The 15,119-nt window shown below is 32.4% G+C and overlaps 1 protein-coding gene across 1 annotated transcript; it reads left to right on the forward strand.

Moving 5' to 3' along the window:
• The first annotated feature begins 1,874 nt into the window (after positions 1–1,874).
• LOC139494709 (uncharacterized) lies at positions 1,875–11,195 on the forward strand. The gene is made up of 4 exons (XM_071282891.1): positions 1,875–1,939; positions 2,857–3,947; positions 8,690–8,737; positions 10,246–11,195. Exons 2-4 carry the CDS (start codon positions 2,997–2,999, stop codon positions 10,771–10,773), a joined length of 1,527 nt encoding a protein of 508 aa, XP_071138992.1. The 5' UTR covers positions 1,875–1,939; positions 2,857–2,996; the 3' UTR covers positions 10,774–11,195.
• The last annotated feature ends 3,924 nt before the right edge of the window (positions 11,196–15,119 follow it).

The raw sequence follows: 15,119 nt of genomic DNA on the forward strand, positions 1-15,119 counted from the left end.
AATAAACAAAAATTTCAAACTTGAAGGCAAATTCAAAATAGGGAAGTCAAACGCTATCAATCAGCGAAACAAGTGATAACTTAGTTCTATAGATGGCTTGATAAACTTCGAACTTATGGGACTTTTTTTTTATAGTGCCCTAATATTGAAAAAACAATATTCAGCAACCAAAACAAACATTATAGGTTAATGAGATAATTGGGATCTAGCAGTCAAAACTGTGTGAACATATATTAAAGACAAAAGACAAAAGAGGGACGAAAGATACCAGAGGGACATCATAACTTGAAAAAGGAGAAAAGAAATTAGCCCAGTCTTTTAATTTCACCTTTCGGTACATTGATGATGTATTGTCTCTTAATAATAATAGATTCAGTGATCACATTACATTTAATATATCCAAGTGAACTTGAAATTAAAGATACTACCGACACAGATAAATCTGCTTCATATTTAGACCTTTTCCTCGAAATGACTACTGATGGTAGGTTGAATACTATAATTTAAGACAAACGCGATGGTTTTAATTTTCCTTTAGTCAACTTTCCATTTCTGTGTAGCAACATCCCAGCGGCACCAGTATATGGAATATATATATCTCAATTGATACGTTACTCTAGAGCTAGCTCAAAGTACGTTGATTTTGTTGAACGAGGAATACTGCTTTCTCAAAAGTTGCTAAGACAGGGCTATGAATCAATCAAATTAAGGTCACCACTGAAGAAATGTTACGGTCGCCGTCATGAGCTGATTGGCCATTATGACAAAAGTGTGTCATAAATCATATCTGATATTCTTCCTCAGTCATAATAACCTTCCATCATTACCGAACTGAACAAAGAAATGACACGACGGGTGTCTTATACGGTGCAGGAAATGCTTACCCTTCCGGAACACCTGATTTCACTCTCGGTGTTTAGTGGAGTTCGTGATGTTTCTTGTTTCTTTTTTTTTGGTACTGGTGAGCAGCTGATGCATCTAGTGCCTAAACCTTTTCATATATTAGTTTTATCAAAAATATATACCTTGTCATATAGCAACTAACACAAACCAGACCTATGGATACATTCGGATATTTTCATCCTTATGTACAGGAGTATATAACACGTGTGTGGTCATGTTCATCTTAGTGTTTGTGTTTAGATTCAACGCAATCATAGTAAATACACCTTGCTTTTGATTTTTGTGTTTTTAGTTAAATGTAGTAACACCCTAGACAGCAGCACTTTCGCTGAGTTTTCCTTTAATGACAAAATGATAAGGAGTTCCACTGCCGTTTACCATTAAACGACGCTGACCCTCTAGAAATTCTTTGCATGCTGTTTATGTAAATGTAAATGAAGTGCATATATCAAAATATTCGGATTTCTAGCATCTATTACTAGCATCCGTGGAATTACCACATTGCAATAAATAACTATTAATTTGTTTGACAAAATGCTAATGCTTTAATGACTGTGATTTAACCGCACAAACATATCTGATTAGTTCTATATATCTATGATATAATCAAACAAGTAATTATATCAACCTTTTGATATATTTAATCTGAATTTCTCATCCTTATCATATATAAAGACGCATTAAAAAGTTACCTACTCTAACGGCTCGTCACTACCACTCATCACATAGTAAGCCCCCCTCCTAAGTCATGTTGTCGGTGATACATTCAACCGCTTTATAAAATATTATACAAATATATTCAGTGTTAAAATGACTAATACTTTTCTTGTGTTAAAAGTCATGAAGCAGTTACTTAAGATAACATTTGTAAACAGAATGCAACAATTATGATATGAATAAAAAAAAACCTAAACAGCGAGGTATTCAACGCCATTTATGTAATGATTTAAAGTTATTTATAAACTGAATGACTTCATCTAAAAATAAATCATTCACACTATTCGCCTTGATTGAAGTATGCAGTCAGACAACAATGGTAAGGTAATCTAAACGATTTGTAAAATAGAAAGTAAAAGTAAATAAATTAATTTGTCAGTTCTAATTTCTTTTTTTCTTTGAACACAGTGACCTTCAAGTAACTTTTGTATCGAGTGATATGTTATGACCTCTGAATGTATTCTTAAATTAAAACTTGTAAATAATGCAGCGTCAATGGACCATATGTACAAAAATCGGTGGGCATCATATTATCAGATAATATACAAACATTTAGGTACGTTAAAATCATTTTAGTAACATGTTAACATATTTAATGTTTAATATAGATATATTTAATTGTATACGGATTAAGTAGGTTGAATTGCGTCTTTACACTCGGGGCTATTTTATTCTTAAATAAAATCATATACATTGTATTGCAGTATTGCTTCAAATTCCTTTGATAATTTTGGAATGGTATTTAAATAAAGTTGTAATTTGAATTTATTTTTCATATCTGTACACAATATAACACAATTTAAAAATCCAATGGTTTTTTTTCTAATTCGATGAGTATTGAGTCTTAAGTAGACGAACCGCGCGTCTGGTGTAAAAACTTTGATTCCTGGATTGTATGAAGATTTATTTATGTTCTGCAAATAGCCAAATGCATCAAAAGTTCCCTGATGAAGACATCTATAGAGAGAACATTTGTAACTTAAATTCCAATTGAGGCATCGAAGACGCAGTGTAATGTAAACAGATATATTATCAATGTATTATTTAGTTAACCTTGTGTTTCCTTCTTTTAAAACAATAAAAACTTATCATAAGTGTTTGTGTAAATAAAATCATACAAGGCTTAAAATGTTGTTAGCAAGGTTATTAAGATGAACCTTGTGTCGCTACTTACTGTTTCTGTATATCTTACATTTTTACAATTCATTTCAAAACTTGAAATTTAAATCTTTACAGGTTTACCTGTGCAACTATTATAAAATCAAATACAATGTCCCGTTATAGGTCATTGATGTCAACTGGAAGACATGATGCTCCAGAGATGGGTTATTGAAAAGCTGTAACACAAATTAAACAGAAAAATATTTAAAGTTTTAATGAGTTTAAAGTATGCAGAAAAATTCAGAAATTGGCTGAGTAATATTTCTTCCATCTTGCTTAAAATATGCAAGGATTTTCCAGTAGAGAAAAAAGTTAAAAACATTTGGAAACAGAAACCTGAACACTGGCCACATGATGCATTGTTTTACGATCCGCATAACACAAAATACAAAGGGAAACAAGATAACCAAAGATTACTGACAATGTTATTAAAATGTGTTGAGATGAAAGGAGTGCAAATTAGCGTCAATATCAAGGAAGAAATTGAAGCATGGAAAAATCACGATATGAAAAGACTACTTAAGCTATTTACACTTAGACAATATGTGACACAAATTGAATCAGAACTCTCTATGCTAGCTCACTATTCAACATCAAAAACTCAAACATTTCATACCAAAAGGTTTAAACTCTCATTTACTTTCCTGTATCAAAAGAATGCTGAAGCTAAAAAAGTTATCCATCGATCAGAAGCTATGCGTAGAGTTGCATGTCTTTTATGTAAGATTTATCATGGAGTGAAGGTTGAGATAAAATCTGATTCCATATGGAAAACTCGCCCAAAAAACTGGCCTGATGATATTTCCTTTACAAATCCTTACAATAAACGGAATAAATGCGACAAATGGGAAGATGAACGACTTGCTAAAACCTTACTGAAGTGTTGTGTAAACGAGAATATAGATATACCGGCACCCTACAAACAAATAACAACTGCTTTATGTGAGAATGACTACGAAAACCTTATTACAAATGTTGTCGTATGTTCTTCCGAGGCAAAACTTCAAAGAGCATTTATACAACTAGATTTTGACAACATTCTGGAAGAAACCTGTGAAATTGTTCGACTGCAGTGTTCAGAAATTGTGCATTCATTGAGGGTTGAACCAAATTATTCAGAGGAATTATTAACAAGGAATGCAACAGAAAGCAGACATCAATCTAGCGTAAGCTATAATATGTTTTGGTCAAATTGCATAATCAAATAAATTTACCCTGAAGGAATAAAACCAATAATTAATTGTCCCATTGCTTTCTATGTTAAATTGCTTGATTTCAAGCTTTCATAGCTCTTTCTTTTTAAGTTCAAATGAAGTGACACTCATTCCATGTCAAAACATTACCTTCTGGTAACCCATGCTGGAAAAATCATCATACCCTTAATTGCATATAAGGACGCAGTGGTTTCCCGAAGTTCGAAAGTACTAAAACAGGTACTTCAGATCTGAGAATGAGGCAATACAGGTCCTTATGTTTCAAGTTCTTACAACGTTTTTATTATTTAATATAATCATTCAACAAAGTTTCTACAATGATCCACAGGCATTTACCTTTCATTTGAAAATTCCAAAATTGCCAAAATATTGTACAAATTAAAAACGTTACAGCTATTTTGTGTTTTAAATATGTACTTCTTTCTTGTAAGTTCTTTCAGACCGGGCCCGAATTAGTGGTTCTATACCTGAAGCTTCACTGTAACCAGTTTCATTGTATTTTATCAGAATGCATTAACAGACAAAATAGAAGATGTGGAATGAGTGCCAACGGGCAACTCTCCATCCAAGTCACAATTTGTTAAAACACAAAATGTTATGTCAAAATACGGACTTTAAATGTAGCCTTGGCTCACACCGAACTGCAAGCTACAAATAGGGTTTGTGTAAAACCATTAGTACAAGAGAACCAACGGTCCAATCTATATAAAAAATGAGACACGAGAAACACTTATGAACGACATCAACTACCCACAACTACTAAATATCAGATTCCTGAATAGTTTGTCTTATCTGCTTCGAAGAGAAGTGAAATGAACATGATTTCTTTCTGTTTTCCAACAATTGGAATGCACTACTAAAAGACCGTCAGTTGAATATACAATCGATTATTATCCTCCTTCACACTATAATTTTCTGCTGGCAACAATTTGTACAAGCATATTAATTTAAGTGTGCATTCATAACTTTACATTTACTTTTGATAACTACTCAAATTAAAACGTTCTATCGATCGATTACGTGTTGAGTTTAGCAATGTTATGATTTCGAAGGCTACAAAGACGTTAAAGACTATATATGACACTAGATGTCAGCTTTAGAATGATGAAAGCCTATTTAGAATAGAAATTTGAAAAATATGCTTAAGTCTCACGACATTGAGCCTCTAATAACATTGTTTTATTGTAATTAAAACACATATAATGTTTGGTAACGAAATTAAGTAATTACATTCAGTTGGAATAAAGGTAACACAAGTATACCGCTGTTAGAAATTCATAAATCGATTGAGGAAAAGACAAATCCGGGTAACAAACAAAAACTAATAAAAAAATATAAGAAGAGATCAAAAACACAACAGAAAGACAACACATAAATGCAACACACAGAGAAACCAATTATAATATAACAATGGTTATTTTCTGACTTGGTACAGAACATTTTAAGACAAAAATGGTAGGTTGAACCTGGTTTTGTGGCTAGCCAAACCTCCCGCTTATATGGCAATGTTAAATATAACATTAAATTGACAACATTATATGACAGGACTATAATACAAATACATGGGAGAACATACAGGATAGAAAAACACACAATTAATAGCTTTAAAAAGATACCAGGCTTATAATTTGATACGCCAGACGCGCGTTTTGCATACAAAAGAAACATTAGTGACGCTCACAAAAGTTCGAAAGCAAAAACAAGTACCGGTTAAAGAGCATTGAGGACCAAAAGTTCTAAAAAGTGCCAAATACGGCTCGGTTATCTGCCTGTGATAAGACCATCCTTAGTATTAAGAATTACTCATAGTTTTGCAAACAGTAAATTCCGCTCCCAGGTCTATGCTTTTCTTGTATTTAAAAGCCTATTGATTGCCTTGTTAGAAGTTTTGCTCTTTAGTAAGGGGTTGTCTCGTATTCGTAATCGTGTATAAAAAAGTGGAATGGTTTATCGCTTTTATTAAGATTAAAACAAGAATACGTTCAGGAATTGTAAACGTCCAAAAAATACAGAATAGCAAATCCAAATGTTGATTTGACTCTTGATTACATTTGTTTTTCTGTTTTGTTTACTTATGTGCTATTGAAAGGTTCCTAAAAGAGGGACGAAAGATACCAAAGGGACAGTCAAACTCATAAATCTAAAACAAACTGACAACGCCATGGCTAAAAATGAAAAGTGATGTTGATTAATTTGTTTATATTTACGTAAACATGAGTTATAAGTTTGGAGTATACTAGTACGTAAATCATGGATATGAAAAGATCCTGCTTTCAGAATCTTTACTGTTGTGGTAATCTATGGATGGTACCAGCGGGATTAAAACTCTCAATCTCGGGATCTGAAGGCAGCGCTCTAACATAAGCCAAAGAAGATGTACAATGTATTTATTCCCATTCGAGCAACTCATAGGTTCACTACTGTACAACTCATTCTTTCAATAAGAAACCCTCTGTCAGTTCTGGCGTCTGGCGTATATATAAAATTTAGTCCTGGTATATATGATGAGTTTATTTACAACCACTGGGTCGATGCCACTGCTGGTGGAGATAAATAAACTCAGATTTATTTCCAGGAGGGTATCACAAACCCAGTAGTCGGCACTGTTTGTGCTGACATGAATTATCATTGATATTGTTATATTTATGAATTAACTGTTTACAAAATTTTGAATATTTTGAAATACTAAGGCTTTTCTACCTCAGGCATATATTACATTAGCTGTGTTTGGTAACACTTTTAGGAATTTTGGATCTCAATGCTCTTCTACTTCTTACTTTATTTGGCTTTTTTAAAACTTTTTTTTTATTCGAGCGTCACTGATGGGTCTTTTGTAGACGAAACGCACGTCTGGCGTATATATAAAATTTAGTCCTGGTATCTATGATTAGTTTATTTTTCCTTGCATGTCACCTACATTTACATTTTTGAGTGTAAATTCACATTCCTATAAGACATGTCACGGTACTTATCTATCCCAAATTCATGTATTTGGTTTTGATGTTATATTTGTTATTCTCATAGGATTTAGTCTAATGCTTAGTCTGTTTCTGTGTGTGTTACATTTTAATGCTGTGTCGTTGTTCTCCACTTACATTTAATGGGTTTCCCTCAGTTTTAGTTTGTTACCCCGATTTTGTTTTTTGTCCATTGATTTATGAGTTTTAAACAGCGGTAAACTACTGTTTCCTTTATTTACTAGACATGTAACGGGAAATCTATGACCCGGTCAAACCTCGTGACCATATCTTACATTCAACTGCCCTACATTATTCTATATACACTGTGTGTATCAATAGTAGAAAGCTTTCCCGCTGTTGTGAAAATCCATGGATTGTAACAGTGGATTTGAATCCTCAATTTCGGGATCTAAAGGCAGCGCTATAATCATTTGAGCCAAAGGAGATCTTTCCTAAATCAACTAGTTAGAATATCTTTATATCTATAAGTCAACAATATTACGATGGTCTTTCTTTCATCAATTCATAGAACAGTCTCTAAGTTTTTGGACTATGAAATGTTTTGTCGACTGTCACTTGATTTTTGGATACCATTGTTTCTTTTTCCTAAACTTCAGTTATGTTGGTATTCGTTAGGACGTCTTTGGCTTTTCATACTAGGCTTTGAATATTTACTAATTCATTGTTTGTTGATATCAATCCTATAACAGTTTGACTTTTAAAAATGAACATAAAATCATATACATTTTGTTAACTTACTTATTCTGTACAACTATTGTGCATTTTATAAAATTAAATCAAGACTAATTGGTATTAAATAGTGAAATAAAAAAAAAATAATTAAAAAATGTTCCTTTTTTGATCCCCGTTCGAGAGTGAAAATTTCATGGAATGAATTTTTGTCTCTCCCTCGAAACCATGTGCAAGTTTGGTCTTGAGAAACGATGATAGTATGTCAGAAGGGGCGATACATGGCTGATCCGGGTTAAGATAAAGCAATAAATCTTGCACATCACAGACACCGTTGTATATGTCGAAAAAGAACAGGTTAATTCCGCCACAAGGCAGCACTCGCATCCGCACAGTTAAAAGAAATTACTGTAAATTTATCAATCCACTATTATTTACCTGAGATCACTCCTAGTTGTTGGTGGGATTCGTGTTGCTTATTCTTTAGTTTTCTATGTTGTGTGATTTGTACTTTTGTTTGTCTGTTTGTCTTTTTTCTTTTTTAGCCATGGCGTTGTCAGTTTATTTTCGATTTATGAGTTTGACTGTCCATTTGGTATCTTTCGTCCCTCTTTACACTAACAAACAATTCTGAACTTCATGAAACATTAAAATCGGAATCACTTATTAAATGGCAGAATCAAAAGCTAACACACATCTAATGAATGGAAAACAACAGTCGTATTCCTGACTTGAAACAGGTATTTCCTCATGCAGAAACTGGTGATTTATAGCTAGGTAAAACACTCCATTGTATGACAGTCACCTAAATCTCCATTTCCGAAAACTGCAACATGAATTAACAAAAAAAAAGATTGAATACATATATGTTTAAAGCAAAACACCGACTTCTTTTTTGTTATAGGTTGCTTTTCCGGTAAAAACAAAATAAATCCAATCAGATTGGTTTTAATTTGACAAATAATAAAATAAATACTTCAGTGATAGAGATATTCAACATGTTTAAATGGCAATGGTTAATTGTTTCGTATTTAATATTTTCAGAATCACAAACGTAAAGTCACAGATGTAAATAGAAAAAGATCCAAAACGGTTTGTATCACAATAACTGATCATAGATACCAGGTGTAAAATTTCGTACGATAGACGTGCGATTGGTATACATAAAACTCACTTGTTACGATAAAACAAGAGCATTGTAGACGTAACGTTTCGAATGGTTTTGCCAAAAACAGCGAAGTTAGTCTATAACTGGAACTAAATTTTCCTCTTAATGTATAAAAAACATATATATTTCGTTGTTTGAAAATATGATTTTACTGAATTCAAATTTAAAACATTCTAGTATATATATTTAAGCATTAAGTGTTGTCCATAAGGAGTACCTTGCACACTGTTCGAACGCCGAATATTTAGCCAAACCACCTTGCTCTAAACAACCATCCTTCATAATTTTATTAACATGTGCATCATACCAACATTAATTCAAACGAGAAGCGGAAGATGTTAAAAAGTATTTATGAACTCAAAAGTCGATGGCAAACTTACAATGCGATGGCAAAAAAAAAATAAAAACGATAAAAAAGACAAACAAAAGTATCAAAACATAGAAACCTAAAGACTATGAACAAGAGCGCTACCAAAATCGGTGTTAAATCTGGTGATTTGGAAAAATAAACATATCTGGCTCTACATGATGCACTATTTCTATTGCTCATTTAAGTAAAAACACGGTGAGCAGTATAATCGGCGATTTCACAAACGAGGACAAAGGATTGGACTCTGGTTTAGACAAAATAAAAGAGAGACGACAGATACAAGGGGGACAGTCAATCTCATAAATCGAAAATAAACTGACAACGCACATGGCTAACCATGAAAAAAATATATTAGTACACATGACACAACATAGAAAACTAAAGAATAAGCAATACGAACCCCACCAAAAACTAGAAGTGATCTCATTTATAAAAGAGGGGCGAAAGATACCAGAGGTACAGTCAAACTAATGGATCGAAAGTAAACTGACAACGCCATGGCTAAAAATGAAAAAGACAAACAGACAAATTTTAGTTCACATTATACAACATATAAAACTACAGACTAAGCAAAACGTACCCCACCACAAAATGGGGGGTGATCTCAGGTGTTCCAAAAGGGTAAGCAGATCTTGCACCACATTTGGCACATAAGTTATTATCTGTGAAACAGATATTCTATAACAGTCAGCCAATAATGTAATGACTCGTAAGATTGACTCGAACTTGACAATTTGAAACCTCGGTTTTACTGCTTGCTTCCTGGAGTAGCAGTCATCTATCAAGGAAATGCAAGCTCTGAAATATAATATCAACTGCAGTAAAGTACAAAAATTCATATCTAGACCGTAGTGAAATGCTATTTCAAAGAAGTTAAAAATTGGGAAGCTTCAACCATCTGTGTTGTCGAGTTTTTGTATCTTTTATTTCCAGATTAATGCGACAGAAGCTTCCTTTATAGTCAGTAACTTTGAGTTGTATGCTTTAGTTTTACTGCTTATGATTTTTTTAAATACTACACTTTAACTATAAAATTTCACCATGTTAAATAAACATTTGCAGCACCTAACTAAAAAGGAGAAAAAGCTGAAATTTTGTGACATAACAGAACATAACGAAAAACATTTCGTTACCAAAGAAGACAAGATAGTCGCTTTATCATCCTCGTCGATTAATTCCACGTCTGCGGAAAATTATCTGGACCTTCTTGCAGAAAGTGTTTTACCTATTAACTATAACGGGACGACTGGAGAGAAAACTGCTGATTATACATTATATTATCCTTTACATCATATAAGTGAAGAACACGTGAAGTTTAGGTGTAGTAGTCTAGCAGATGAAGACAAAGAAATTGAATTTGATGACCAAGAAGATCAGATTAACATTTTATCAACACCGAGCAATGGTCCCGCTGCAACTAAACCTTTTTTGTACATCCCTGCAAAAGATTCCTATTTACACTGCAATGGTTATCCTGAAACGGAAACTGCTGTCTCAATGAGGAATCTTTTAGATTCAGTAGACTTTTCAAAACAATTTGATATTGATAAAATCTTTTCTCAATCATTGTGTAATCATCTGCACTGTTAGAATATCTGAAAATCTATTATTTTCAACTAAATATCTACCATTTACACATACTAAACGTTGAACAATAGATAACATTGTAAAGAAAATATGTTAAGTTGCTCTTTAAGAGAGAAAAAAATCAATGATCTACTTTAGATCAGCGGTTTGTTGTTCAACTTGTGATTAAACTAGTCATATGATAAATTTTAATGAGTCCGTTAAAAGTTAATCGCATGATTAGTGAATACAATGATTAAATTGCGTTGTTCATTTTATTTCAATAATAATTGTATTTACTAATTTCTGTATTAATTTTTAATCATATGGTTAAGTTTGGGTAGTTAGCAAGTGTTTCCTACAATGCATTGTAAATCAGGACCTATATAACCTCTTTTTCTTCTTTGTTCTATCAATGATAACATTCTTCTTTTTACCAGTTTTGGGTGCCAATAATTAATGAATAAATATCTTATAACAAGTTCATATTTTTTATGGAAACATATATCAATATTTTATATATGTTAATAGCTCAAAATGAAATATGCTTTCAAGAATGACAAATAGTTTCAGTGAATGGAAAATTGATATGCATTTGTGTACCATAAAAACAGTTTAGGGTACATTTTTGTAATATTCAACATTTGCATTTCACTTTAAATTATGACAAGGGCCAGAGTTTTTCATTTGATTGTTCATAAATCTTGGTATCTGAAATGATGAGGTCATGCAGATGTCGAAAGTTAACCCACATTCAATGAGTAACTTATAATTCTGTTTCTATGAAAAAACAATCATTGTTGAAATAGTTTTATCATGCAGCATGTGGCTGTTCTAACTCGGAAACAATGCCAGTGATTGTCTTCTGTCCTAAAAAAAAATGCGTCATTCATAGCCATGATTTTCATGCAATTTGATGTCTGACGACGGCGAAAGTGTCAATGATAGCAATGATATTTTGAGGTCTTTGTTTTTACATATACACTTCATAATGATTCATATTAAACCTGTAATTTCTGTTGTTAACAACCTTCTACACATGCTACATATAAGTTTTGGTTTTATAAATGACATAATTATTTGGAATAAAATCTCCAATTATGCGTAGGTGAAGAATGTTTTCTTTTACGTCCGCATTTCATCGAGTATGACATAGCAAGTTAACATTTTAAAGATATATAACAGAGAAAAGACTGATTATAGTTCATACGGCATAAGAAGATACAGATAAGATATAAAAGGACTAGAAATGACAATTAAAAAAAAACACGATAAAAGAATTCAAACGAAAGGCCCTTTTTATGTACGAAATTATGAATGCAAAGCAATGATATATAGCAACAAAAGACAACCACTGAATTATAGGCATATGCAAAAAGACGATTGTATACAACAGAGGTTTATTTGGTCCTTTTTCTATGATCTCTTTTATCATTTGATGTCAATTTGCAACAGTTGCCTGTGCTGGCTCCACCCCAAGCATAACATATGTGGCGGCGTTTGCTGTTCTGTTTGGCAATCCCTGAATTTGTCTACAGACCTGTTGTTGAAGTCTTTCAAGCTTAAGAATGTCAGTTTTTGTATAATTCATGATCTCTATACCATACAAGCATCTTGGAATTGCATATGTGTGCCATACGTTAAGACATTTCTTTTCGAGCGTGAAGGCCTGGACCTAACATTGCGTATACAGTTTTCCTAGCGGTTTACAACATATCCTCGATATTCAGCTTATTTTTGGAGTCTCTGACTAGTCCTAGATGTTTTGTTTCTGACTTTTGATCTATAATATCATGACATTAAAATTGAAAAATTTCAACTATCAACATTTGAGGCTTTAAAAATTAAAATATTGAGAATTTTTTTTTTAAATGCCTTAATATATCAATTACCATGTATTTAAAGCAATATAGTGCTCATTTGATTTATCAGACTTAGTATAGTTATTCAAAAGTCAAGTTTATATGAGCCTGTGCCTAAAAATTGAGATTTTTCAATGAAGGGGGGGGCCTTACATGAAGATGTGATATTTTCCAGCAATTTTAAATTTGTGAAGCTTTTTGGTTATTAATAATCCTTACCTATGTATTAAATGTACTTTAAATGGAAAGAAAGGTTACACATAACATATCATATTAGTTTAAAAGGGTCTTAGGCCAAGTAAGACTGGATATAATTTAGAGTCTATTTAGGCCGTGCCACATATTTACATTACAAAATGCATATGAGGCTATAAGAAATAAAAATGTGTGTCTTATTTATCATTTCTATACTCATGTGACATGATACAACAAATTTGAGCACAAAAAGACTCTTGCAATTAACTTTTCTTACAGGCAGTATGGTCTGATAAAAAGAAATTTGCCTTTTTAGGAAAAAACTTGCATGCAATTTATTCTCAACAGGCTTATATTTAAACCACTTGCTATCCTACAGAAGAAAACAGAAAGATATTATGTGAAATGGAACAGTTACAATAGACATTGTCAAGTGCTTATGATACAAATTTAGTGAGGTCTTTATTATGGACTTCAAATTTTATGTACCAAGCTCCCTACTTTTGACTCCATCCAAACAGGGCGTTAGACAAGGGTCATTTATGCAACACATTTTGCACATATTGTCTGAGATAATCTTCTTTTCTGTAGATTCAGAGTTCATATAATATGGTCGGGTTGTTGTCTTTTTGGCACATTCCCCATTTCCATTCTCAATTTTAAAAGAACTAGATAAAAGCATACAAAAACAAATATTGACACATGAAAACCTGTCAGATAGAAAATCAGGATGCCATTTATGCATCAATATTGAAAAATCTATAAAATTCCTATTTTGACCATAAAATGCCAAAATTGGTCATTTTTGCAGAAATTCTATAAAATAAAATTTTAAATGCTTTAGTTTCATGCTATTTGACAAATTGACACCATCAAATCATTTAGGGAAGTTGCCAAAGGACAAATTCTATATTTACAGGTTTCACCTCTTAGGTCCAAGACCACAATTATTTCGTAGTGCATTTCTTTTAGAACATAAATGAAAATAAAAAATATCCCACCTGCGCTTTCTCAAAGAAATATTTACAGTGTGTTGTACTACTTTTGGGACAAATTATATTAACATTATAGAAAACTTCATCGGCTCTAACTCAAGATATGGACAATGTTATGTTTAGGGCGTCTTCTTTTGACAGCTTCCGAAGTGATCATTTTTAAACTTTTTCAGCTGGACCAAATCACTACTTTCCTTTAAAATTCTGGACCCATATTTTTTTACAGTGTAACTTCACCTCCCTACTTGCAATTTGAGGCATTTAACATGGAGAAATACATTTTGAAGGGGTTAAAAATTAATGGCAAGTAACCCACGGTCAACACTAGGGACTATATTCGTGAAGGGTTTAGGTTGGTACCTATTACAACGTTTAAACCCACTGCATTTGTTTACACCTGTCCAAAGTCAGGATCCTTATATTCAGTAGTTGTCGTTTGTTAAAGTGGTTAATACGTGTTTCTCCTTGCTAATTTTTATATAGATCAGAGCGTTGGCTTTACCGTTTGAATGGCTTTACGCGAGTTGTTTGATAAATTGTGACTTGGATGGCGAGTTGTTTCATTGGAACTTACACCATATCTTCTATATCTATTTCATTTAAGATCATAGGTTTGGCTTTTGCATTTTTTATATATTCATAAACAAATAAAAACATCAGAAGTTACATACATAAAAAACATGTACAAGATGAATATAAATAATGAACATAATATGTCATAGGTCGAGCTGTATCTTTGGTAAGGAAACGATTTATACTACATTTTTTTTATATTTTTTAAACATCAAGAAACTTGAAAACAATGAAATATATTCATTGTTGATATCTGTAAAGTGACTTATAATTTAACTTCTTATAGACACTTAGACTGTAATTATACAATATCTAAATTTCAGTGTCCACTTTATAAGTTTTTAAGAAAAGACTTTTATGATAATATATTAAAATAATAGGTTGTAAAATTTTTGAAAAGTTAAGCATAAGTGCCAAATTTAATTGGCTTTATATTCAAGAAAACCTAGAGGTATTGAAAAGTGTTGCAAAAAGTTAAATCACAAAAATGCTGAACTTAGAGGAAAATCAATTCGGAAAGTCCATAATCACATGGCAAAATCAAATAACAAAACACATCAAAAACGAATGACCCCAAGGGTGACTGGAGAATAGAAATATGGTCACTTGGTCTTCTCCCGACCTGCAAAAAACGCTTGCCGAAATGGGGCGTCCGTTTGGCTGTGCGGGATGTATCAAGTTCGCAGTCACACCCGGTCAGAATAGGGACGTTAAATCCGGTGTCTCGTGTAGAGAGAGTACCACG

The sequence above is a fragment of the Mytilus edulis genome, chromosome 11 (genome assembly GCF_963676685.1).
Source record: "Mytilus edulis chromosome 11, xbMytEdul2.2, whole genome shotgun sequence".
In the NCBI taxonomy this organism is placed as follows: Eukaryota; Metazoa; Mollusca; class Bivalvia; order Mytilida; family Mytilidae; genus Mytilus; species Mytilus edulis.